The sequence below is a fragment of the Poecilia latipinna genome, unplaced genomic scaffold (genome assembly GCF_001443285.1).
Source record: "Poecilia latipinna isolate Pla-1442-1.1 unplaced genomic scaffold, P_latipinna-1.0 Scaffold153, whole genome shotgun sequence".
Lineage (NCBI taxonomy): Eukaryota > Metazoa > Chordata > Actinopteri > Cyprinodontiformes > Poeciliidae > Poecilia > Poecilia latipinna.
Window position 1 is genome coordinate 330,736 of NW_015112769.1, and position 26,768 is coordinate 357,503.

Sequence of the window (26,768 nt, forward strand, 5' to 3'; positions counted from 1 at the left end):
CAGAGTTTGTTTTTTTAAATATTGCTGAAACTTGTTCCGTATCCCTTTTTGACATTGTAAAACTTCCGTAATATTGCTAATGTGAATATTTAACAACTTATTTCTTTATTGCATTGCGGCACTTTTGGCATTCTGTACTTTTTTATTTTATTGCTTTGAAGAATGGATGGAAATGTAAAATTTAGCTATATTCTGAGAATAAAGTTTCCATTAAATATTTATTTCAAAAGTGTCGCAGAATGAAAATTGAAGTTAATTTATAACTACGGATTATCTATTTATGTACAGTCTTAAATGATCGACATCATATAAGCATTTAAGTATTTATTTGCTTCTTTATTGTGTTATGCTTTGCATAGATATATAAATTTATACACAATGTTTTCTTTTTTTTAATGTGGTTAACAAATTATTTCCTTATCGCATTGCATTGTGGCTATTTTGGTATTTCATACTTTTTTTAGCTTTCAAATATTTCTGAGTGGAAAAGCTCACAGCTTATATATATATATATATATATATATATATATATATATATATATATATCACATATCTTTTTTCTAAAGTGTTTTTTCTAAAGACCTTTCTGCACTTTAAACCAGCACAACAAAGTCCTGATGTCTAAATAACGACTCTCGTAAGACTTTGGGTAATCAGTGAACCTTGTATTCGCTCGGTCAGTGACACTTTTGTAAACAAGGACCTGCAAATCTGAAAAACAAATAATGCTTAAGATTATTTAGACCAATTTTTAGACTGACGTAGGTGGAGTTAACCCAAATTCATGATCTTATAATCCAGCTGTGCGGTCTGGAAAGGGGGACACATGGCCAGGCGGATGATGACGTCAGCGCTTTTTTTGACTGGCGTTTGCAGCTGAACGGCACGTTTTGGTGGACAAAACGTGCCGTTCAATTTAGCTTGTTGCTTAATTAAACAAATTGAGTTTCTCTTTTCACTGAATTAAATAAATTAGCAGAGGCGGAGTAATTAGTTACAATTCCTTGAGGAACCTTTTTGGAAAAAATTACTTTTAGGAGTATTTTTTACTACGCTGTACTTTTTACTTTTAGCTGAGTAATTTCACTATGAAGTTACTTTAGTAATTGTTTTAAATACTCTGCCCACTGTGGGTAACTTCACTTGATAAAGAAGCAGCTTGTACTAACCAAAAAGTCACCACAAAAGCACACAGCTGTAGTTTACAGGTTGCTTTATCGCTGCAGGACCTGCTGCAATGTTTTGACACTAGCTGCATTTCCATTGACCATAAAATTGCACAAATTGGAATCACAGAAATAAATTTGCTTCATGGAAACATGTCAATTTAAAAAAACAAAACAAAACACGTTTTTCAATAAAATTTGGGATGAGGTGGTTTGGTTTATTTCACAAAACTAACAGAAACAGTTTTATCGCATCACACAAGTCACATGATCAACACAAGATGTTACTATTGGCAGAAACAAAGAAGAAGACATCAACAGGAAGTAGTAGGAGGATGATGGCACAGCGTAAACAAACTTCACGTAAACAAACTTATTCACATATTTTTTTAATTGCATTTTTTGATTAAAAGGTTTTGGTGCTAGTATAAGGTGGTTTTTTTGGCTGTACTGAAATTATTGTATTTTGCAAAACTGTAATAGGAACACTTTTTCGCATCATGCGAGTCACATGATCAACAACCAGATGTTACTACTGGCGGAAATGACAAAGAAGACGATAGGAAGTAGTTGGAGAATGATGGCACTGCATGTTTTTTTAATGACTTATTACATGAACAAACTTATTCACATGTGATTTTAAAAGCTATTTAATGTAAATTGTGAAAATGTGTTTTTTCAGCAGTTTTCCGTACAGCTATATTATAAAAATTACACACTCAGCTGAGTTTACATTACAAATGTGCGCAAAACTTTGTCGATATTCCAGTAATGCCGAAAAAACAATTTCGTAATTGCTAATTAGAATAAGAAATACAATTAATAAAATCACACATAAATAACTTTGTCCAGGTAATAAATAATTAAACATGCTGCGCCATAATCCTCCAATTACTTCCTGTCACCTTCCTTGTCGTTTTCACCAGTAGTAACATCCGACTGTTGATTATATAACTTGTGATGTTTTCATTGGTTTTGAGAAACACATGTATTGATATGGCAAAAATAAATAAATAAATAAAAAAACCTCATGCTAGTGCTAAAACTTAAAAAAACAAACAAAAAAAAAAACAAACGTATTTTTAAATTTTGAGCGTTTCCATTAAGCAAATTTATTTTCATAATGCCAATTTCCACAAATTTCCAATTGTGATGTTTCCATTAAGTAAGAAACAAAATGAAAATCAAATAGAAGTTAAAGTTTTTTAAACGATAAGTTATTAAAAAATCATCAACCAACTATTTCCTGTCGTCTTCTTTGTCGTTTCTACCAGTAGTATTATCTGGCTATTGATCACAACTTGTGTGATGCGAAAAAAGTGATTCCATTACAATTTTGTGAAATAAATTTTGATACAGCCCAAACAGAAAATAGCACCTCATCCTAGTGCCAAAACTTGAGGTTTTTTCAAATTGATGTGTTTCGATTTAGCAAATTTATTTTTGTAATTACAATTTACGCAGTGTTATGGTGGATAGAAACTCAGGTATTGAAAAATAACGCAGCGAGCAGCAATATTCAGAAGACAAACCTCTGCTGGCATTGAAATGTGTAAATGTAAAGCATCTTTTCTCCGGATCCTGCTGAAGCAAAGAGCTTCCTCTCTGCTTCTGTGTGCCTGACCTTCCAAACGAGCGCGCCGCATCACTGCGAGAATTGGTGATTCTGGGCGGCGCAATAAGTGGAGGAGAGCGCATCAGAGTGCAGGGTATCTGAAAGCAGCAGAGAGGCAGGCACATCCGCCGCTGGAGGGATCAAATCTGTACCATCTGACGCTCAAGGATTTACGGGTTTAGTCAAAATTGCTTTTCCCACTGTGGAGATTAAGCACAGTAGGATGTTTTCCTCTCAGCGCGGAGAATAGCCGGGTTGCTGCTGCCGTTTTCCTCCGTCTTATCGGCTCCTCCGGCGCTGGAGAAGGGAATGTCTGAGGAGGGCAGAGTGCTGGAAACCCCGGTGGGAAGCGGATTCTGACTGACAGGAGCGGTCCGGGGAATGTGAGCCATGCAGGCAGAAACGGTTCTGATGCTTTTCTGCGTCTGGATGGCAGGAACAGTAGCGAAGATGGTTCAGCCAAGAGGTCACAAGCTGGAGCCCTACAAACAAACCAGGTAACGACCCACAGGTGACAATTAGGGCCGACGCAGATAGAAAAAAAGAGAAATATTCAACCAAAAAACTCAGAAATCTTGGGATTTATCTCAGAAATCTTATAGAAAAACAAGGAAACTCTCTGACATCAAAAGTTGCAAATTTGCAAGAAAAAAACTATGAAGTTTTCATGTTAATCACAGAAATATTCTTTGAAAAAACAAGTACATAATTGAGTTCCAAAAATTTAGCATTTGCAAAAAAGAATCTCAGAAATTTTCTAGAAAAAAAAAAAATAGAAGAAAATTCTCTGAACCCAAAAAGCTGGAAATGTGCGAGAAAAAAAAACTCAGATTCATTCTCAGATTCATCTTAGAAATTGTATAAAAAACTAAGAAAATTTCTGAGCTCAAAAAGCCTAAAATTTTCCACTTTTCAAACTTAGAATATTTGTAATATTTTCAAATTTAAAAGCTCTGAAAAATTTTGAAATTTTTCTGGAAAATATGTGAAATTAATCTTAAAATTTCTGAGGTTTTGTCTTGCAAATGTTAAACTGTTCAGAGCTCAGACACTTTCTTCTTTTTTCTAGACTTTTTCTGAGATCAATCTCAAAATTTTAGAATTTTTTTCTCGCAATTTTTTTTAACTTTTGTAGCTCAGAAATTTTCAAAATTTTCCAAGATTTCTGAGATTACTCTCCGATTTATATATATATATATATATATATATATATATATATATATATATACTATTTTTAGCAAATTTATGATTTTTCAGGCTTGTAAATATTCTTGTTTTTTCTAGAAAATTTCTGAGATCAATCTCAAAATTTCTGAGTGTTTTTTGGCGGACATTGATGCCTTTGTTCTATCTACAATGGCCCTAATGCGCCGTTGTAGGAAAAGCTATAGAAAGAAAACAAATAATTTAAGCTGAAAATCCACAGAGACTGAAAGTTTCATTCCCCATTCGTAGTTTATTTTGCATCCACAGTGTCTTCCCCTCTTCCCTGCATCACCTGGACGCTCCCTCCCCTCAGAAAACAGACTTATTCAGATAGCAGGTCAGCCAGATGAGAGAGGGAGACCTAAATCCCTACTTCTATTTATGTACGACCGGACGAAGCTCGCTTGCCCCACAACTGCTGCAGGGCAGATAATGACTGTTTCCCCACCGGCTGCAGTTGTAGCCAATGTCATTTCCAGGTGATTATTTAGGCTAATTGCAGTCTGGTTAATGTGTGCATTGGATTAAACATTTTTACTGGGGTCTAAACTGGATCAGTCGATGAAACATCTGCGTTTCCAGTTTAATGACTGGAAGTAATGTCTCAGGACTGACCTCTGGCCTTCGGATCATTTATGTTTAAAAACTACTTTAATTTTAAAAGCTAATGTCATCTGATCAACAAAATAATTTATAAACTGTCGGATTTAATCTGATCAACTTTTAGCTGCAGTCAGAATATATCAAGGTTTATGTCCATTGCAGGTAGCCTTATGATCATTTGGGGACAAAAATAAATAAATCTTTGACATGTTTTTATAAAATTCACAATTTTCTTCCCTGAATTAACCAATTTCTCATTTTTGAAGCTCCATTAATGTTCAGAATTCCTGTTTTGCAAAGATCTAAGAATAATGATAGCCATTTTTACACTTATTTTGCATTTTTATTATGGAATATTAAGAAATATTGTTTAAATAATTAAGTCTTGCTAAGTATCAGGTGTAGGATGTGAGAGTATTAGCTGTCTGAATAAAATTTAGAAATATTTTTTAAAGTAGGGCACAGCTAAAGCTCACCGAGTTTAGCTGCCTTTCTGTCTGCACTTCACATTAAAAATGGAAAATAAATGCTTTTAATGTTTAAGGCCTTTTTACCTACATTCCCAATTTTCAAAACAAGTCTGCCATTTGATCTAATGATCAAGCTTTTCTAATTGTCACCAAAGCTTTCAGAATAAAACAAACTAACTTTTTAAAGTAATTTAAATTCTCCTCCTCCATTCACTGTGACAGCTAATTAAAACAGCCAGCGTCTCGTGTAGGCGGAGTGTTGATACTTAATTCTTGCCATCTGAAGATTTACAAATTTACACTGACGAGAGAAAACGCTCACAAAAACAAACAAAAAATCAACTTACTGGTGTCAGATCACGTATTCCAGTCCTATAAGTATTCCCTTACTTATTTTTAATCTATTTCTTAAGAGAAGAGCCGAAGGCTAAAAACTGGAGCTAACTAGCCATCTAGTTCGTTTTGCTGCACCCAGCGCCGTTGTTTGCGCATGCGCAATGACATAGTGTTTGTCAGCGTCCGTTCTTCTTCTTTATTATAATGGCGTTTGTGTAACAAGTGAAGCAAACATTACCGCCACCAACTGGTAAAACTGTCCCTTATATCAATGAAGTAACGGGCTGAATGATGGGCATACGTTTATCTTTTTTAAAATGTCATGCGATTTATCCGGACTACCTTTGTGATCGATAGGTAGATCGCAATGGATGTATTGATCCTCTCTCAACAATTATTCAAAGTTTTTCTTGAACTCTGTCCCTTTTGACCAAGAAACCATACCAGATAGTACTGTACACCAGTGGTTCCCAAACATTTTCTGCGACCCCCCTATGGATTACAAATGACTGTCTGGTTGAAACGACGCGTGTGAGGGGGGGCATCGACTTTTTTGGGGGCAAAATGAATGTACGTAGCTGAAAATAGACACCAACATTGGTAGCCTACAAGCTACTTGTTAAGCTTAAGGTTCTGTATTGATATTAGCTAGCTAGTCATCTTTTAGCTAACATTACCTGCATCCAACAGCTTTACTCAACAGTCGGTTAGTTTGGAGGGAAAAACTGTGAAAAGTTCTTTGCGTTTTGCTGGTTTGCTGCCGTGATCCTAACACAAACCTACGTAGCTCCGCACAGCAGCAGCAGGTCTCCTTCACAGGTGTAAACCCAGCGCGAGCGTCGTAGCGCTCATGTTGCGTTTAAAGGCGGCTCGGAAAAACAGGTTACAACATGTTAACGGATTAAACAGTTTTAACTGCAGATAAAAGTGACAGAGGACACAAATATGGGAAGTGTGGAAGCCTCTACATAGGACATAGGAATAACAGAGAGTTGGCCATTCTAAGGTAAAAACCCAGCGCATACAGTGTTCATGTTTTGTTTTTGTTTTTTTCATCCAGACGGCTTCCCGCGCCCCCCCTGCAAGGACACGGCCCCCCCCCAAGGGGGCGCGCCCCACAGTTTGGGAACCTCTGCTGTACACGAACCAGTTAAAAACTAAACAGGATTATATTAAAATTCAGATCAATCTGTATGTACATGATTGAATTGTTTAGTTTTAACTGCTTATTTTGGCGGGAAAAGGTCCAGTTCAATAATTTTATCTCGAATGGGATCAAAACAAATAAGATTATTGTAGATTTTTTAAGAGACACATAGAAAGTTAAAAAAATGTTCATTATGAACAGTTGTGGGCAACTTCCACTAACAAACTAACAGACTACATGTAATATGAACTGAAGTTAGCACTTTAGCATTAGCAGAACTAATGTTTATGATTAGAGATTTAGGGTTAGCGCAGCTAGCTTTTTAGCTAGCAGCATAGACAGGTACATTATAATAGAGTGTCTTCAGTTACAGGCTCCTTAATACGCTGCAGTACAGACAGCAACAGGAGATCCCTCCTGCCCACAGCTAAACTCTACAACAACTCTATGAGGAAACTTGGATGAACTACATTTAGTTTCTCTTTATTATTATTATTAATAAAGTGTTTTTGAATGAAATTGTAGTTTAAAATTGGTATAAATTGGTGCCATATAAAACAAGAACAAAATAATGGAAAGAAAATGCTGCAATTTTGTCTTATACAGTGGCATAAAACTCTGGCATCCCTTCCTAAAGCTCTTCAGATATAATTGCATCATTTTGTAATAAGTAAAAAGTGCATTTCCTGGAATTGCTTCAGGCGTCGCTTTCAGTTTGGTTGCCACAGAAACCGTGCAAACATAAACACAACTTCTGCAAAGGCATCAGGTAAATAAGCACTTTGAACAAGCAACACTCAACTTTAAATGTGGGGAAAAAAGAAGAGAAAGTTCTATGTGGATGGTAAATACACAGTAGCGTTCTCAGCTTGTCATTTAAAAATATATCAGCACTAAGCGCAGCTGCAGCCTGTTGCCTGAAGTGAGAAGCTGTCTTTGAATTAAAATCTGCAGAAGATGATAAGATTTCCCCAAAGTGTGCCAGAACAGCGCTGAATGCCTCAAAATGCTATCAGCATCCACTTAATATATTCAACAAACCCTGTCAAATCATAATCCTCCCCTGCCTTTAGATGCAGTATCACTTTTTATGCTTCAGCTGGTTTTTATAGATCAGAAAAACAAGTTCATTATTAAGGTTCTCCTCCATCTGAGGGAAATAAATAGGTTTTAATTAACAAACAGCTGCTGTGTGCAGAGATCCTGATAAAAGGGTCAAAGTTAATGGACTGGTGAGATTTCAGAAAGAAAGAAAAGCTGCTCTGATGATGAGACGATCATTAAAGTATGAGCAGAACCTAGTTAAAATTATTATTAGTATGACAGAATATGCAGCTCCAAACTGGTGTGTAATCTTTAAATGTCAGTAGCTAATTTTCCTTTATGTGCGCAAAACTTTGTCGATATGATGCTAAAAAACACAATTTCTCAAATGCGGTGTTTCCATTAAATAACAAAGGCAGTTAAAATCATCCAAGAATACTTCTGTTCACGCAATAAATAATTAAAAACATCATCCTTCAACTACTTACTATTGTGTTCTTCATCATTTCCACCAGTAGTAACATCCTGTTGCTGATCATGTGACATGTGTGATATGTAAAAATAGTTTCCATTGCAGTTTTGCAAAATACCATTTTGATACAGAAAAACCTCATCCTAATGCAAAACCTTTCATTTATTTTTTTATTGCAGTGTTTTCATTAAGCAAATTTATTTTAAGAATTCCAATTCACGCAATTTTACAGTCAATGGAGACACAGATATGGTGTTATCAACTAAGAGCGTCACTGGCTGCGTTTCCGTTGATCTTAAAATTACCCAAGCTATTACTAAATTTGCTTAATTTTGAAAACGCATAAAACGTTTTTGTGCTAGGATGAAGTGGTTTGGTTTATTTCATAATGCTAATGGAAACACTTATTTCGCATCACGAGTCACATGATCAACAACAGGTTGTTACTTCTGGCAGAAACATCAAAGAAGAAGACAACAGGAAGTGGCTGGAGGATGATGGCATTCCATGATTTTTAACAATATATTGTGTAGACAAACTTACTCACGTGTGATTTTAATTGCATTTCTTACTCAATGGAAACATTGCAATTGGTTTTTTGATGTTAGCAAAATATTAAAGTTTTGCATACATTTGTAAAGGAAACGCAGCTTGTGTTTCCAGTAACCATAAAATTACGAAAATAAATTGACTTAATGAAAATGCATCAATTTTGAGACATAATAAATCTTTTCGGAGCTAATATGAGGTGTTGTTTCTTGGCTTTATAGACTTTGTTTTATTTGGCAAAACATTTTTTGGCATCACATGGATCATGTGATCAACAACAGGATGCTGCTACTGGAACAAACGACAAAGAAGACGACAGGAAGTGGTTGGAAGATTATGGCATTGCATGTTTTTTAACAACTTATCAAATGAACAAATTATTCACTTGTGATTTTAATAGCATTTTTTATTTAATGGAAATACCACAATTGCAAAACGGTGTTTTTTATTGTTTTTTTTTAATGGAATAACAAATTTTGCGTATATTTGTAATGGAAACGCAGCTTGTTTGCACCTATTAAAAGTCACCTCACATCAAACATCTCCCTGCTGGCACATGCAGGGTCTGTGAATTCAATTTGAATTTATGACATTTATGTTGGATTCAACTCTTCCCCTCCTCTGTTTCTCATCACCTGTCTCCTGTCTTGACTGTGAAATCCCCAAAGCGACTGAGTGCTGCTGGGTTTGGAAAGTCAGGAAAGACGAAACCCACAGAAGGAGAACAGCAGAGGAGAAAACGGCTCATAGTGGAGATGCTAAAAATCCACTTTCTGAAGGGAAAGACCCAACGGCAAAATTTTTGCCATTTCAAACTGAACAAATTTAGCCTGTTTGTTTTTTATTTAAAGGAGATTAATCAAAACTCTTGCAATTTTCTGTTTGTAAATAGTTTGAGTTATTTATCCCATCATAAGAGAAAAAATGGTGGATAATTTTCAGTCATATTTTCACCATGGTATTTAATCATTTATAAATGTCACAGTTTCAAACTAAATTTTTAATTAGAGATCTAAATATTTACCTCCAAACCATATATTTGGTTCGCAAGCTATCCACTTAAATTTAGTTTCAGTCTAAAGCTAAATAGACTGAAGTTAAACATTTAGCCTGCTAGTTTAATACCTAATAGCTTAATGAGCCCTTTGAATTGCCTTGTTGCTGAAAATGTGCTATATAAATAAAATTACCTTACCTTACCTTAATATTTATATTGAAGCTAACTGTTTAATTTACAAACTGAATACTTATTTAGCTAGCTAGATTTGTAGCTTCAAACTAAATATTTAGTTAGCATGCAGCCACAGATTCATTATTAAGGAGCAGAATTAGGATGATGGTACTAAAAATAAAGATTTTTTACTTTTTTCTCTGAATTTTCAGAAAAATCAGAATTCTGAGATTTAAATTAGAATTCCTATATTCGCATCTTTTTAAGAAAGATACATATGGAGACCTTTGTAAAAAAAAATTACTCTGAAATGATAAGATATCTCTGCTTTCGACAAAGCCATTTTTTATTTATTTTTGTTTTATAATTCTCTCAATATTTAACATTTAGTAGGATTAAATACAAAATTTGCCTTTTAAGTGTTTTATTTACAGTTATCCTGCTGTTTTCAGTTGCTGTTATTTGTAGGCCTGCTGCTAGTAAACACGTCCATAATGACCTCTGCACAAATTTGGCACAGTAACCGTGGTACGGCCTCAGCAGTGATGTATTCCCGTGGATGTGGATGTGGACCACGCAGCGGACAGGCGGCCTGCATGTGCCGCAGGCCAGCAAAGAGGGGATTGCAGAGGCATTTCTGCCAAGAGGATTAAGAGCCAGCTGCTGGGTGGATGTGTAGCATCCACTGGCCCAACACCGATTGCGCTGCAGCTTTAACCCAATGAAACCTTGTTCTTTCGCTCTCATTTCGCTCTGTTTTATTCCCTCTTTTGTTTGCTTCAGTCTCTGCGTCTCGGCTCCGCTCCGTCTTTGACATTTCCTTAATGCACGTTTTCAGTCGACAGGGATTTGGCTTTGCCTGTCACAGCACAGCGCTACTCTATTAATCCAGTTTGGGTTTTATTTTTTCATTTATTCTGTCCCTCTTTCTGCTCATGGCCTAAAAATGTATACCTAAGGTACAAAGAGACTGGTGGCCATGTTGGAAAGTAACACCTTGGTCACTTGGTGCAAAACTTACCAACTGGCTGCAACGTATTATAACCAGAATTAGATAGTAACTAGTTACATTTACTTGAGTAATCTGTTTGGAAAAAATATACTTTTTGTATTTTTATGTAAGTAATTTGTAAACCACAGCAGAGTCCAGCCTGTTGCCTAGCAACCCATGCTGAGTTCCAGCACATTTTAGTCAGCTGGTTTTACTGCTGCACAATGGCTGCTGGAAAAGACAAGTGTTTTTGTTGTTTACTTACCACCCAGAAATTGCTTGTCACGTTCTTGTTGGTTGTGCAGCAGGTTACCCTTGTGCTTTTCAAAGATGTACGGTTGCATAGTTGTGCATTTGTTTGCAACCATTTTCATGTGTAAGTGTAAATGCTGAGTTGGGGATTTATATTCCCTGGCTAGCCAAATAAAACTTATTCACAGCTGCAAATGTCACAAGACATCTTGAAAAAGGACAGCTTATAATTTTAGATAAATATCAACTATACTATAAACTAGCTATCATTTTTTAAAAGTCACACATTAATTTCTATGTTTAGAAGTTAAAATAAAGCTATAATAAAATTTAGCAAAAACAGAATAGGTCTTCTTTTTCTGTGGGATAAAAAAAAAAAGATCCCAACATAATGGCACGAAAATCAGAACTAAAAAACCAATATTAGTACTTTTAGTGTTATTTTTGTGAAAATTAAATGCAAATATTCCAGGAAGAAAATGAAAGACAGCTAATAACCTGTTTATTATTATATCTAAATTTAAAAATATTAGCTGCTTCTTTTTAACTTTTATCCAAAGTTATAAGGATCCATTGTGATTACAATGATTTGTTTTCTGTAACATATAAAATATAAAATGTAAAAAGCTTTTTGTATTTACTTGAGTTGTCTTTGTTTGATATTAAAATGTGTTTCTGATTGGAAACATTTAAGTGTGACAAAACTGTAAAAACAAAAGAAATACGATAGAACGATAAAACGATAGAAAAAACACCAATATTAATGAATCTGTCATAATGTTTTCTGTTTTGAATCACCAGATCAAGAAGAGACATCAGAATGGAGGGAGGAGGTGGTCAGAAGTCTGGAAGGTAAAATTAAAGAAAAATGCCTTTTCTTTCCTTTTTTTTTAGATCATTTAAAAGTTTATATTTCATAAACATTTTGCTTTTATTTTCCAAATAGTCCAATTTACAAACGAAGCCCAGACCTGACGAAAAACCCGATGACAAAATCTGAGCAGCTGCTGAGAATAGATGATCACGATTTCACCATGAGGCCGGCGTTTGGAGGTTGGAAACTACTTTAGAAATTAAACACTACACTAAGATCCAATCAGTGTTATTCTGTTTTCGTTGTTTTTGTTTTTACCTTTTAGTCCCGCAGGCTCTAATCTCCCTGAAACCTTAAGAACGCCATTATCAGCAGCAGCTCTGCTTCATGTTTTCATTTTGTTTCCACTGGAAGGATTTGTTGAACGATTATGCAAAGATAAACACAGACTGGAAGACAGTAATTATATAATGTATTTGTTATCTTTTACACTGCAAAAACACAAAATCTTAGCAAGTAATTCTTGTCCAGTTTTTAGAGCAAATATCTTAGTAAATTTAAAATCAGACAAAACTGACTTTTAAGTAACTTTTCAACAAGATGCAGGAGCTTGTTTTAAGTTAATAATTTCTTAATAACGACGAAAATGTTCTGCTTCTTTTTAATCTACCAATACTGTATTAGTCGGTTATTGGTAGATTATTTCATTTATAGCAAGGGAAAATGTTTTGCTCTAAGTGAAATAATCTGCAATGGAACTGGAACTTTTTCATTAATATTAAGGGATTATTAACTTAAAACAAACTCCTGCATCTTGCTGACAAGTTACAAGTTAGCTTTGTCTTATTCCAAGTGTTCAATGGAAACTAGACCAAGAATACTTTGTAAGGTTGTGTGTTTTTGCAGTGCTGCTTCTCCTTTGATGCAAAAACAAAAGCCTATTTTAGCAGCAACAAATCAGCCGTGACCGCTTTTAATTTGCAACATGTGGTGCTTGATTTTTTTTTTAAATCACAACAATCTACAAACACAAAGTGATGCTTTGCAGGATCGTGTTTGTGATGTCCAATGTGAAGCATGAAGAGGAAAAGAGAGTTGTGTTGCATCAGCTTTTATCTGTTATGACCTGATTGTTGTTTTCTGCTTGTGGGAATTTGATGATGCAGAGTACAACGGCTGAAATAGGTCAAAGATAAATCAAAGCCTGACTGTCACAGCTGTAGCACGAGCATTTGCTGTATGCTAGTGTCTGTGCCATTGTTTTTTTTTTAATGCTGTTTCAATAAAAAAATAAACAAATCCAGTGAATATGAGCTACTTTCTCAAAAATACAATCTGTTTTAGAGTTTTTCAATGAAAGTTTTGTCATCTGAAGCATAAACGTTACTAGAATCAACACAGAAATAATTTTTTTAAGATTGTAGCCAAAATAATAATAAAACATTTTTTTTTTACCATTCTGTAAGAATAAAAGCTGATTGAAGATTTAAAAATAATCAAGATTTGGCTTAGTGAAAAGAATAATTTTTGTGTACAGTGGTCTAACTCAAACTTTTATGTCCTATTATAATCTAAAATAAACAACACAGCAGTACATGTAATACTAAAAACATATATATAATAGCATTGAATAACACAAACTAAATGCTATTACATACAGAAAATAATTTCTTTATTGTAGTTGTTATGCAAATAATAGATTAATCTCTTCTTGCTTCTTGCTGCCATTGCTGGGGAAATATAAGATATCAAACTTGTTAACTGTAATTTCAATTTAAACCACAAGTGATGCTTTCAAATAGTTAAAGTAATATGGCACATTTAAATACCAATCTGCAAACCTAAATATTTCTTTTTTAAGTTTATTTCTCCTGTAAAGTTAAAATCATCAGCTGTAGTAACACTGGTATGATGTAAGTTAATTACAAATTATGTTAATGACAGCAGGTATGTTACACACATAGAGAAGCGTGGGAATGATGAGGTATCTGGTGTTGACATGTTAGTATTCGGGGCCCCAAATGAAAATCTGCTTTGGGCCCCAAAAAGGTTTTTCACCTGCCCTGGCGTTGCCATAGTGACAGTACATTAGGCACAGTAATGGTGTGTTTTATGAAAGAAAAATTAAGCAACATTAGTTTGGAAGGTCAGAAAAAAACAATTATGTATTAGAAAGCTGCTTTAATGACTAAAATAAAACTTTATTTCGACTAAACCGTAAAATCAGCTGGCTGGCTGAGAGGAGAGCTTTTGTAGGTAAAAGGTCGCAATGATTACGTGTTTAGTTACATTGTTTCTTATCTTCTAGAAAAGCAGAAAATAATATTTTGAAATTGTTGTTTTTCAGGTCCTCCAATACCTGTTGGTGTTGACGTTCAGGTGGAAAGTATTGACACCATCTCAGAGGTGGATATGGTAAGCATGACAAAGCTCTTTGGGTTCATAAAAATCATTTTAAATTAAAAAAGAAGTCATGAATTACAGGTTACACTTCATTTATTGGACATTAAGAACTCCATGTAATGGTAAAAAAAAAAAAAAAAAAAAATAAAATGGACTAAACTGGAAGTGATCTGTGCCACTGAACCGCCATCTTGGTAGGCAAGCTCAGCACAAATCGTGAATGAAACAAAGTTAATAGCTGTAATGTACTTACATTGTTTATAAGTTAGGTAGGAATTAGAAGAGAGCTAGTTCAAGGCTTGTGGCTTGTTTATTGTTGTCATAGCAACAATAAACTGTCAAAACAGTTAGTTTGGATACCTACCAAGATGGCTGTCAACTACAAAGTTCCTATAAGTGTGACGTCACATGAGAACTATGTATGTCTGATGACATCACTAAAATAAACGTGTTTCTGTGTCTCTGATGCTGGAAGTCATAAGCTCTTTTGTTTGGAATGTGTTGCACATTTGGTTAGCCGTTAGTGTTAGCGTTGATGTTGCTATCAGCTACTGATCGGATGTAACTGGCAGCCATATTCTAAAATTATATATTGAAATTTTTTGAAATAGTTGAAACCATTTTAGTAAGAAAGTTTGAGTCTATAGATTTGAAATTTCTATTAGAATCATCATTAATGAGATTATTAATGTTTTGGGTAAAAAAACATGCAAACCGCTAAAACAAAATGTAAACATTGTCCAAAAGCTTGTTTTACATTTTATCACACAAGCTAACCTAATGTTAAGAGTTTTTAAAGCATATTTTCAACAGGTTGTTCCTGAAAATGAAATGTGTATCATTTTTTTTCAGTTAACATCCATAACCTTTATGGAAGATTACATCTAAACCAGGAAGTCAATTTAAATAAAAAGTTATGTTTTTGTGGCCCATCTGTGTCTTATCTCATCAGAATTTCACTTATGAGACAAATTTGAATGTTTGTCCTGCCAAGAGGACAAACATTTTGATGTTTTATTAGTTTTTGTTTAATATTTCTGTTCCTGCAGGACTTCACCATGACTTTGTATCTGCGTCACTACTGGAAAGATGAGCGGCTGTCGTTTCCCAGCACCAACAACCAGAGCATGACTTTCGACAGTCGTCTGGTGAAGAAGATTTGGGTTCCTGACATGTTTTTTGTTCACTCTAAGCGCTCATTCATCCACGACACCACCACTGATAACGTCATGTTGAGAGTTTACCCTGACGGCAACGTGCTCTACAGTCTCAGGTAAGAACAAACTTATTTTTACTCTTCTTCTGTCTAATTTATAAAGCAAAGAGCAGTAAGGATGCAGGTGTGTAACCACATCTAATGCAACAGTTTGTACATGTTTTCAGTGTAGCTGTTTTCTTTATCTTCCTTACTGGGACCTTATATGTAAGAAGCTAACTTGTTTTTTATGAAGGTAAAATAATCTGAGAACAATACTTAAAAAAAAAAATCCAACCTTTAGTCTGAGAACATTTAACTGGTGAGGTTAAAAATATGGCTTTATTTTTGATAATATCATCAGGCACACTAGGGAAATAAAAAAAAAAAAAATTATGAGATTAAAGTCATAATATTATGAGAATAGTCATAATATTATGACTTTATTCTTGTAATATTGCAACTATATTCTCAAAAATTCTGGTTTTATTTTCATATGAGTTTTATTCTTGTATTATTTCCACTTTATTCTTGTACAACTCAATTCTTGTAATACTCTGATTTTATTCTTGACATATGACTTGATTCACATTTTAACTTTATTCTCGTAATTTTATTTTTTACATTTTTTATTTATGCTACATCATACCTAACGATTTCACATAACATATTTTAGTAAGGTAATTTTACATGTGGTGGGCAACATAGTTTTCATGTTAGTTTTGTTATAAAGCTGGTTGGAGTCGCATTGTTTTACCCTCATCCTGATTTTTTCTTGAATTTCTCTGGTTCTGGCAGAAATATTACTTTTTTGATCAACTATTCCCTCTGATTTTGGATGATATGCAGCTGGAAGGATTTTTGCAGATTCTTTTTTTGCTACTTTTTGGCATTTGTTATGATGCGTAACCATAGCAACAAGGTGGTTTTTGAACTGGGAACAACTATTAACATCACAAAAGTCCAAGAAATGGTGCTAATATAAGTTAGAACAATGTTTTATTTCCCTTTAGAGATTAATAAAGTATTGTTGAATTGATTTAAATTAAACTGAATCACCATGCAACTGGTCTTGGGATCCTTTTAAGAAATTAAAATACCAAGGGTGGCAACAATAAAGCACACTTATGGTAGAATTGGGTGAAGATTTAAAAATAGTACTTTCAAATAGATAAAAACAATATTTTGACTAATGATTCTTGTTTACTCAACCAATAATTAGGGTCAAAAGTCTCCACTGATGCAGAGAGATTGAGTATTGGCAAAATGTACATGTATAAACCATTAATAATAACAGGTGGATCAATAATTGTGATGCAGTTAACTGTAAAAAACTTAACTTTTTTCTTTATGTTGGATTTTTCCCATATAAATAAATGTACTCAAATTAAAACATTCAATTTTAATTGGGTTATGCTGCTCTAGAAAACCCTCAATTGCATTTTAAAGCTTTTGAACCACTGTTGGAAGTGTGAAAGGTGCTTTGAATAGGATGTTCCTCTGCCAGCACTGCAGGTGAAATGGAGGCTGAGAGACTTTTGTTGAGCTGCAGGTCTTGTTTGAATATAAAGGATATCTCACAGTTTCACAGTGGAGATAAATCAAGGAGGCTTTTGTAAGTCAGTGAGTCATGATAGTGAAATGACTCACCCCTTTAACACCTGCAGATAATTAATACTGATTACATTTTAAAAGGTAATAGGAAATTTTTAACACAGCAATACAAGACACTAATTAGTTTCCTTGTTGTAAAACAGAGCAGCTCCAGGTTTAGTGATTCTCATCTGATATTCAGATGAAGGTTTGTTGTCTTGGTTTAAGGCGGATCCACTTTGTCTTTTCTGCAGGGTCACAGTCACTGCCATGTGCAACATGGACCTGAGCCGCTTCCCCCTGGACACCCAGACCTGCTCACTGGAGATTGAGAGCTGTGAGTGAAATGATTTCCAGGGGCAAAGTTCAACATTTCAGACCTGGGTCTTTTGTTTTACAGCTGGGGTTTAAGATAAGACGTGAGATGAAATAAGCTGCTTTATTTTGGAGCCTCAGCCAATGATTACTATGATCTATTTTCAACTTTTTTGTTTGGAAATACCAAAAACTAAAACAGCATTCATTCTCAAGATAATTTCTCTCTCAGAACTTAATGTTAAACTGCAAAAAAACATAAAATCTTATCACATATTTTTAGTTTCTAGTGAAAATGTCTTAGTACAAAACTCAAAGTTACTTTCAAGTAGCTTTACAGCGAGATATAGGAGTTTAAGTCAATAATTCTTTAATATTGATCTTAAAAAGTACTAGATACACTAAGATTATTTCAGATATAGCTATACATTTTTTCCCTGGCTATAAGTGAAATAATCTGCCAGTGTAACTAGTTTTTCATCAATATTAAGGAATTATTGACTTAAAACAAGCTAATAAATCTTACTGAAAAGTTACTTATGTTAGTTTAAATGTACTAAGAGATTTCCACTAAAAACTGGACAAGAAATACTTGCAAACAGCCAATTACACAGTCAGTCTGATGAAATGTTCTGGAAATCAGATTGGGTTGCTAGGTGACGGGCGGAGTTCTGCTGAGGTTGCCAGGCAACGGGCTGGGCCTTGCTGGGGTCACTAGGTCACGGCACAGTGCCTGCTGATTTGTCAAGTTACATTCCATAGATTTTTGAAATGGTTCATATTCCAGATACCAAAAAAATAACTTGCCAAAAAGCAGTTGTTTTTGTAAAGTGCACGATCTGTCTTTAGGAGCAGTACGAACTGAAGTGGAAGTACAAAAACGTACAAAAGGTGAATGTTGCACAATAGGTTTCCTTTATAAATAATTAATGAAAATAGAATTAAAGCACCTGCAGCACAGGATAACTCCAAACTGAAATAAAGTCAGATAAACTGACACTTTTACTCTGGTTACATATTTGCAGTAAAATTTCCCCTCATCAGAAACATTAAAGATTTCTGCCCGACTCCAGAGTATTCCTGTCGATTTCTTTTCCACAGATCATGTTGCCTGACAGTAATTTTTAATATCATCACTTCAGGAGCTTTCTTCTTGCCCCCCGCTGAGACTGACATGTCCGCTTTGCATACCAGATATTCCCTGAAACCCCAGATCTGCTGCGCCATTAAAGTTTTAAGACTTTCTGCCGCTTTACTTTTAAGTCCGTCTCATGTAAAACTTCACGCTGAATAAAGAGCAGCATGTAGATATCACATAGCAGGTAGAGTCCGTAATGCCTGTTGATGGTAGTTCACATTTAGATCCAGATTCAGATTAGCTTTATGTAAATTTACATTGCAAAAAAGGAAACAAAATAAAACACAATTTTACAAATAACAGAAAAGCACATAATTTGAGATTATCATTTATTCCACAGTTTCGCACCAATAATTGAAACACATCTAGATTTTACTTTGAGGTTTGTTCAAATATCAACAAACCTTGTTACTATATTCACTGTTTCTTAACACAAGTATTTTCTTAATTTCTTAAGACTGCTGGTATTTTTATATACATGATGTAGGGCTGGACAATATGGTCGCAAAATGTATCATGACTGATGAAATGGGCGTTTCATATCAGTCTATTGATAGTTATTGATTAGTTTTTTGTTTTAAATATCCAAAATACTGCCAAACAGTTGGCATAACTGTTCCTGTTTTCCCTCTGCAGTTTTTATTTTTAAGCAGTTCTGAGGCACAGCAGCAAAATTATAAACTGCTGCTGCACAAGTTGTTGCTAGGTAACAAGTTCCTCAGGAGGTTGTTGCTAGGTACCCAAAGAGTTAGTGCATTAATTCAAATTTAAAAGTACTTTATTGATCCAAAAGGGAAATTAATAAGTGTTAAACGCCACTAACCGAGCTTAGCTAGCCCTGGATCCAAGTTCACTTTATTATTCAAATGGGTTAAAATTGTTTTGCAACTAAAAATGTTTTAAATTTTCTACATTTCCCCAAACAGATGCGTACACAGATGACGACCTGATGCTGTACTGGAAGAAAGGAAATGAATCTCTGAACACGGACGACAGAATATCTCTGTCCCAGTTCCTGATCCAAAAGTTTCACACCACCACAAAGCTGGCGTTTTACAGCAGCACAGGTAGCTGCCACACACCTGAATTAAAACTTCATTTCTCATGTCACTTTGAACAAAAACAATCGGGCATTTCATACAAGAACCCGCCGTTTGCAGAGCAGAAACAGAAGAACACGGCAAAACCGCAAACTATTATCAAGTAGTTTTAGTCCAGTTTCTACTACAAATGTCTTAGTACACTTGAAATAAGGTAAAATTAACATAAAATAACTTTTCAGCAAGAAATATTAGCTTGTTAAGTCAATAATTCCTTATTAATGAAAAAATTTGTTCCATTCTCAGATTATTTCATTTAAGACATTTTTCCTGCATTATCAGTAAAATAAAGCAAGAACTTTTTCATCAATATTAAGGAATTATTTACGTAAAACAAGCTTCTATAACTTGCTGAAAGATACTTCAGTCTTACTTTAAGTGCAGCAAGATGTCTGCACTAGAAAACAGTTGGTAAGATTTTGTGTTTTTGCAGTGAAGAATCCATAATCCTTGCAGCGAACTGAAGCAGACAGGCTGTTGTGAACCTGCTGTGCTCTGCAGGAAACCCACTGAAAGCTTTGCACTGTTCACACAGCCACATGTCACTTTCCAGCGACTCTGCGCATGAAAAGGATTTTGTGTGCCATCTTTCTCTGCCAAAGTTGCAGGGACAGTTCCTGAAGTGTTGACACGGCTCATCAGCTGCCTGACAATGTGGGAATAACTGGCGCCGTCTCTTCTTTTGTGCTGCAGGCTGGTACAACCGTTTGTACATCCACTTCACCCTGCGGCGCCACATCTTCTTTTTCCTGCTGCAGACGTACTTCCCCGCCACGCTGATGGTCATGCTGTCCTGGGTTTCCTTCTGGATCGATCGCAGGGCCGTGCCTGCCAGGGTGCCACTAGGTAGATATATTTTACTAAAAATAGCCTCGATTAAAGCGTTCTCAATAATTTAGGTACATGATTCGAGTGTTTTATTGCCAACGCTGCAAATATTACATACACTAAATTAAATGTATATCTCTTGATATTGGTACATTTTCTATTATGCATAATTGGCATTTTTATACTTTCATTTGGGTTTCTACCACTTCAAAGTGGTTAAAAAAAACATCCAGCCGGTTTTTGGCAACAGGTTAATGTTTTTTGGTGTCTGGAAAATGAGCTGTTTCAAAAACGTCCCGATTGTTGAGTCTATAGGACTGTCGCATTACGCAATAAAGCAGTTAATTCACTTTTCATGATTTATCATATTTTCTCTTTTTTTTTTCCCTCTTTCTACCAAAAATTGGAGAACAAAAGTCTGGTCTAGTCAAGTCACTCTGTACTGTTACCTAGCAACCCCAGTTGAGCCCAGCCCGTTACCTAGCAACCCAAGTGAAGTTCCAACACGTTTGGTCAGCTGGTTTTACCACCGAATGCACTGTACAATGGCTGCTGGAAAAGACAAGTGTTTTGTTGTTGACTTACCATCCAGAAACTACTTGCCATCTTCTTGTTTGTGCAGGAGGCTCCAATTCTGCTTTTCAAAGATGTACAGATGTATAATTGCACATATGTTTGCAGCCATTTTCACATTTGAGTGTAAAAGTTGAGCAGCATATTTGGTCACAAGAGGCCCTAAAACAGCTTATTATAGGCAGAACTAGCAGAGTGGGAGTTCACCACCCCCCTCTGACCTGATTAGTCTTCATTTGTCTGATCAGACTCAACATGAACTCTGTATCTAACTGTTTCAATGTGGCATGCTAATGAATCCAAAATAAGTTTATACCTTTAAACAGTGAAAATTACTGCCTCGTCTCTGCTTTAAACATTACACATCCTAAAACATAGTAATGTTGCACCTTGCTACAGGATTATAAAGTGAGAAAAATCTGATAAAAATCCTATTTCTTGAGGTCATGAACGCTGCAACATGAAATAAATGAACAGGAGAAAAGAAATGCAGAGGCTGTTCATAAAGCTAAAAGGTTTTTCGTCTTCAGGAAGGTTGGATCCTTCAGGGGTTTTTGTATAAGACACTGATGTGATTCTTCTGAGAGTCAGAGCTGAAGAAAACATCCACATAAAAATGTCTAACTCAAAGAATCTGAGCTATTCCTCCATCAAAAACAGTGTTAGACCTCAAGTAATTCACCTTTTCCATCATTTTTAAATATAATCTAAATAAATATTAAACTGTAACTTTTAGGATATCCTATTCAAAATCTAAATGCTCTCGTTTGCTCAGGTTACAAACAGGATATACTAAACAGATGGTTAGAAAAAAACAATGTGTGGGGGTGCCAAAACTTTCTCCAGCTGAACAGAAACAGAAATGATTGTCTTTGGACCTAAAGAGGAACGATCTAGTAAAAGCACAAAGCTGCAGTTATTAAAGCTGAAAACTAGAGATCAGGATGAAATCTGGGTGTAGTGATGGTCTCTGACCTGAGCCTTCAGTCACATAAAGGCAGTTACAAAATCAGCCTTCCATCACCTGAAAAACATTTCCAGGACTAAGGACAAATGTTGAAACAAGATCTAGAGAAACTCGTCCATGCGTTTATCTTTCATTGCATTGATTGCTGCAACAGTGTCTTCACAAGTCTGCCTGAAAAAATAAAAACCCACCTGTTGGTAAATGAACCATAATAAATGAAACGTTGATCGACATATTTGATGTTCTCATGAAGTTTGTAACCGTCTTCTCTTCAGGTATCACCACAGTGCTGACCATGTCCACCATCATCACCGGGGTCAACGCCTCCATGCCTCGCGTGTCCTACATCAAGGCCGTGGACATTTACCTCTGGGTCAGCTTCGTCTTCGTCTTCCTCTCGGTGATCGAGTACGCGGCTGTGAACTACCTCTCAACTGTGCAGGAGAGGAAAGAGAGGAAGCTGAGGGAGAGAGTAAGTTATTTCTGTTTGCTCGTTTGTTGGATTTTTCTCCATGTCTCCTGCCTGCTGTGAAATATAAATAAGATGATTTTGATCTGATGGCAACATTTTTCAAACTAGAGAGTTTTTAAATATTTAATGTTGGTTTTGTAAGTGAACATAAAAAACACAAAAAAGCAAAGTTGGAAATTGGAGCTGGGTTTGACATTACACCCAAAGTCACAGCGTTCCAGTTAAGGTAGTTGGAGATTTCAGAGATAAAAGTTCAAAAGACAAAATAAAATGTTGTTCCACATTCTAGTTGCTTTAGTTTTCTAGTTAGCCTGGAGTTTTTTTACTCGGTTAATTTTACTACAAAGGTCTGGGATATTTTCCAAATGTATAAAGGAATGCGATTAAAAAATAAGGTTTTCATATACTTGAAATATTTGCCTACACACAATTTATGAGATTTGTCAACATCAATCTGTGCAGTTGCAGTTAATAAGTTGGTGACATTTCAATATTTCATTAATACTGCTGAGAAACACAATCCATTTTTTTAACCAAAACTATAATGTTTTAAAAAGCACATTTTAGTCAACATCAGATTAGAAAACACAGGAAAAATTTAAGTTTTGTTACTGTGATGAAAGAAAGCCTGTTTAAATTCAGACATTTAAATCAAGTTCATTGATGCATCAGTCGAGGCTGACCTGATTTGTGGGGAAAATATTTCCAAACTGGCAGAAATGAGCATTAATGATTCATGTTCGTTGCCAATAAACAGATAAATATTTTCTGAATCGTCTCTCTTTAAGCTCCTCAGAGGGCTACGGTAAATTATTTCTGGGAATGCGGAGCTGCTATTCTTCATGTGCCAAATGTTGTGGCATATGGAGCCAAACTGCCCACATACCTCGAGGAACATTTCCAGCAAAAACATATTCAATAAATCTTCCTCAGCAAACTCATATCAATGCCCTTAGTGTGATACAGAAATAAGCACACTTTATTTATTACCTTTGACAATAAGGAACACATTATGCAACTCACTTTTTGTTCTTCCATTTGGGTTTCTACTGCTTCTAAAAACATCCCAAGTGCTTAAAAAAAAAACTCAGCTTTTTTTTTTTTTTGCAATAAGTTAATGCTTTTTGGTATCTGGAAAATTAAACTACGGACTGTAATGCCACTACGGAATGAATGTAATGGCACTGCCCCTCACTGAGTGACCCCCAGTGAAGCCCAGCCAGTTACCTAGCAACCCCAGCAGAGTTCTATCTGTTACCTAGCAACCTCAGCAAAGTTCCAACTGTTACCTAGCAACCCAAACAGAGTTCCAGCAGGTTTAGTCAGCCGGTTTTACTCCTGGCAAAGAAAAATATTTTGTTGTTGGCTTGCCATCCAGGACCCACTTGCTCCATTCTTGTAGGTTGTGTAGGAGGCTCCACTTCTGCTTTTCAAAGATGTATGGTAATTGCACATTTTTTTGCAGACATTTTTATGTGTGAGTGAAAATGTTGAGGGGCATGGTCTGCAGCAGCTTATTTGGATTTAAAGTGGCAAGACACCTTAAAATAGCTTATTCCGAAAGGAGCTCAAATACAACAGAGTATTAGGGTTATACTAATGTTTATAAACAAATAAAATTAAGAGCAGTCGTATGACAATAAAGTTGAAATACTACAAGAATAAAGTTGTAATACTACGAGAATAAAGTCTTAACTATGATTCTCATAAAAATATTTTATTTTTGTAATTTTTATTTTCTTAGCATGGCCCTAATACCCTGTCATACTCATAACGTCAGAACAGACCAGACTAAAACCTCATTATTTAAGAATAATGTTGAACAAAACATTTATGAAATGACTAAAGAGTTGATCACCTTTAAATATATGTGATTTATGCACGTTTTACCTTTTATATTTAGCTGCCGTGCACATGTGGCATCGGCAACCCCGACGAGATGATGATCGACCCACAGATCACTGGCTACGGCTCCATGGACGTCAACACCACGGGGAATTATGGGATACCTGAGAACGGCGGGCGCCAGGAGCGAATCCTGGCCCAGGTGGCGCTGAACGACCCTCAGATCACGGGTCAGGTGAAGGCGTCCCGAAGCTACGTCAACATTTGGATAGACACCCACGCCATAGACAAATACTCCCGGGTCGTCTTCCCCGGCGCGTACATCCTCTTCAACATCATTTACTGGTCCATATACTCGTAAACTGGGATGCTTTAAATAGAACGCGGTTGGATTGCCGACGGGCTAGTTAGCCGGCTAGATAGCCAGCAGGCTAGTTAGCCAGCCGGATGGCTAGCTAGCTGGCAGGCCATTTAGCCGGCTGGCTAGCGCAGAAGCTAAACCGATGCTCTGTCAGGGGATAAACTGGGGATCAAAAACAGATGGAAAACTTTTGCCTTCTTGCCCCAGCCACTTAAAACTGTTGAGAACACCGTTTCATCGCTCCGTCAAATCCGTGTGCTTTTGCGTGTCTGGTGTCGATGACAACGTTGAACTTTGTGAAAAAAGTGGAAAACCGCCATTTTTTTAAAATTTCCGCTCTGCAGAAAAACTGGGCATGACAATCAACAAAGACGTGGAAAGCCTCAGGAGCAAAGTGACGCTGTTTTCAGGTCTGCTGGGAGAGAATCGACTCATTTAACAGTAAAGTGGAAAAAAACTTTAAATGAACTCCTGTTTCCAAGGTTTAAGGGAATTTATCTGCTAATACCTCTAATTCTGACTTCATAAAAACTTCAGTTTTTACTTAAATTCACATTCATGTGAAGTTTGTCATGATGCTACATGTTAAAATATTTCTATAGCGATATGGAGATTTTGATATCTAATAGAATATTTATATTTTACAACATCGCATTAGGGCCATTGTAGATAGGGAGGGAAGGGGTACATTTTCATCAATCTCAGCAATTTTCTAAAAAAAAAGAAAATTTCTGAGCTTTAAAAGAACTTGTTAGAAATATTTGACTTTTAGAAATTTTGCAAGTTTGAAAAGTCATTAAATTTGACTTCTGAAACGTAGAAATTTCTACGTTTGTAGAAAATGTTGAAAATCTCAAAATTAAAAAAAAATTAGTTTTTTTTTTCTCAAAAAATTCTGAAATTAGTCTTAAAATTTCTGAGTTTTTCCAAACAAATTTTGTTCCAATAAGTCAAAGTTTTCATGTTCAGTTCTCATGGTAGATTTCCAGATTTTCTGCATCATGACTCAGTTTATGTTAAATAAACTTTCGATCAGTGCAAATGTTTTATTGACAATCTGTTTAGGAAAATGGTTTTAAAATATCTGAATATATAAGAAGTAAATCCCAAACACCTGTTTTAGTATTTTTTAAAACATCTGTATTTCATGTTCATTTATTTTTTTTATACTGAAGCTGATCTCCTATGTTGTTGCTGTCGTGAGGCTTTGAGGTTCACTCTGACCTGTTAGTTGATAGTTTTATCTTTTATCATAAAGTTTTGGTGAAATGGAATAGAGATGCCTACGGAAGAAGATTAGGGCCATTGAAAAAAGTAATTCTGATTTATTTATTTTTTTTCTCAGAATTCTGATTTCAGAATATTAAAGTCAGAGTTGTGAAGGAAAAAATGTTTATTATAAGAAAAAAAGGTGAATTCTGAGGAAACAGAATTCTTAGAAAAAAAAATCAGAATTTTGAGAAAAATTCAGAAATCTTTTATTTTATTTTACTCACCCTAATCTTCTTCTGTAGATATTTAATTTGTAAAACGACCAAACGTACTTTGATTGAGGTAAATTAAAGATTGAGGAGAATTGTTTTATTTTCTTAAAAATGTGAAAATTGTTTGTGCTGAATTTGTCACAGCTAATGTAAATTCCCTCTTGCATGCAATATAAGAATGACGAAGAGCTTTGACATGCATGGCTGTGATTATTTTTAACCTCAATAAAAGAAAGAAATTAGAAAAAATTAAGAGTGAAAACTGAAGCAAAACATTTACAAAACTGGAATAACTTTAATTTTGAGCTCATACTTATTTATTCAAACATTTCTTTTTCTGGGTTTGAATGATTTTGCATCAAACATTAAGATTTTTTTAATTACACATCCATCTTGTTTTTTACTTGTGAGAAAGTTAAAGCAGGTTTTGGACCTAATTTGAGCGATTTAGCAGCATCACTTGAATGATCAGAATGATGCTGCCACCACCATGTTTGACAGCTAAATTAATGTTCTTTGTATTTTCTGGAAGAACCCGATCAATTTGGGATCATCAGAAGTGACAGTTTGGGTTTGAATTGTTATGATTTTGGTGCAGCTGGATGCTCCAACAGTAATAATCCAAATTATACATACAAGTAGTTTTTTAATATACAAA

General features: G+C 35.3%; 1 protein-coding gene across 1 annotated transcript; it reads left to right on the top strand.

Annotated features, from left to right (window-relative positions):
- Positions 1 to 3,162: 3,162 nt before the first annotated feature.
- Positions 3,163 to 24,950, top strand: LOC106945627 (gamma-aminobutyric acid receptor subunit rho-1-like). The gene is made up of 10 exons (XM_015029439.1): positions 3,163 to 3,278; positions 11,824 to 11,874; positions 11,969 to 12,075; positions 14,184 to 14,251; positions 15,289 to 15,512; positions 17,282 to 17,364; positions 19,407 to 19,547; positions 20,274 to 20,426; positions 22,224 to 22,420; positions 24,324 to 24,950. Exons 1-10 carry the CDS (start codon positions 3,172 to 3,174, stop codon positions 24,624 to 24,626), a joined length of 1,434 nt encoding a protein of 477 aa, XP_014884925.1. The 5' UTR covers positions 3,163 to 3,171; the 3' UTR covers positions 24,627 to 24,950.
- The last annotated feature ends 1,818 nt before the right edge of the window (positions 24,951 to 26,768 follow it).

What these genes read in the sequence shown, in the direction of transcription:
- LOC106945627 (XM_015029439.1), top strand. Translation starts at nt 3,172, where the DNA reads ATGCAGGCAGAAACGGTTCTGATGCTTTTCTGCGTCTGGATGGCAGGA. An exon ending in CATGAGGCCGGCGTTTGGAG is followed by an intron (nt 12,076 to 14,183) that starts GTTGGAAACTAC and finishes GTTGTTTTTCAG; the next exon opens with GTCCTCCAATACCTGTTGGT. An exon ending in AACGTGCTCTACAGTCTCAG is followed by an intron (nt 15,513 to 17,281) that starts GTAAGAACAAAC and finishes TCTTTTCTGCAG; the next exon opens with GGTCACAGTCACTGCCATGT.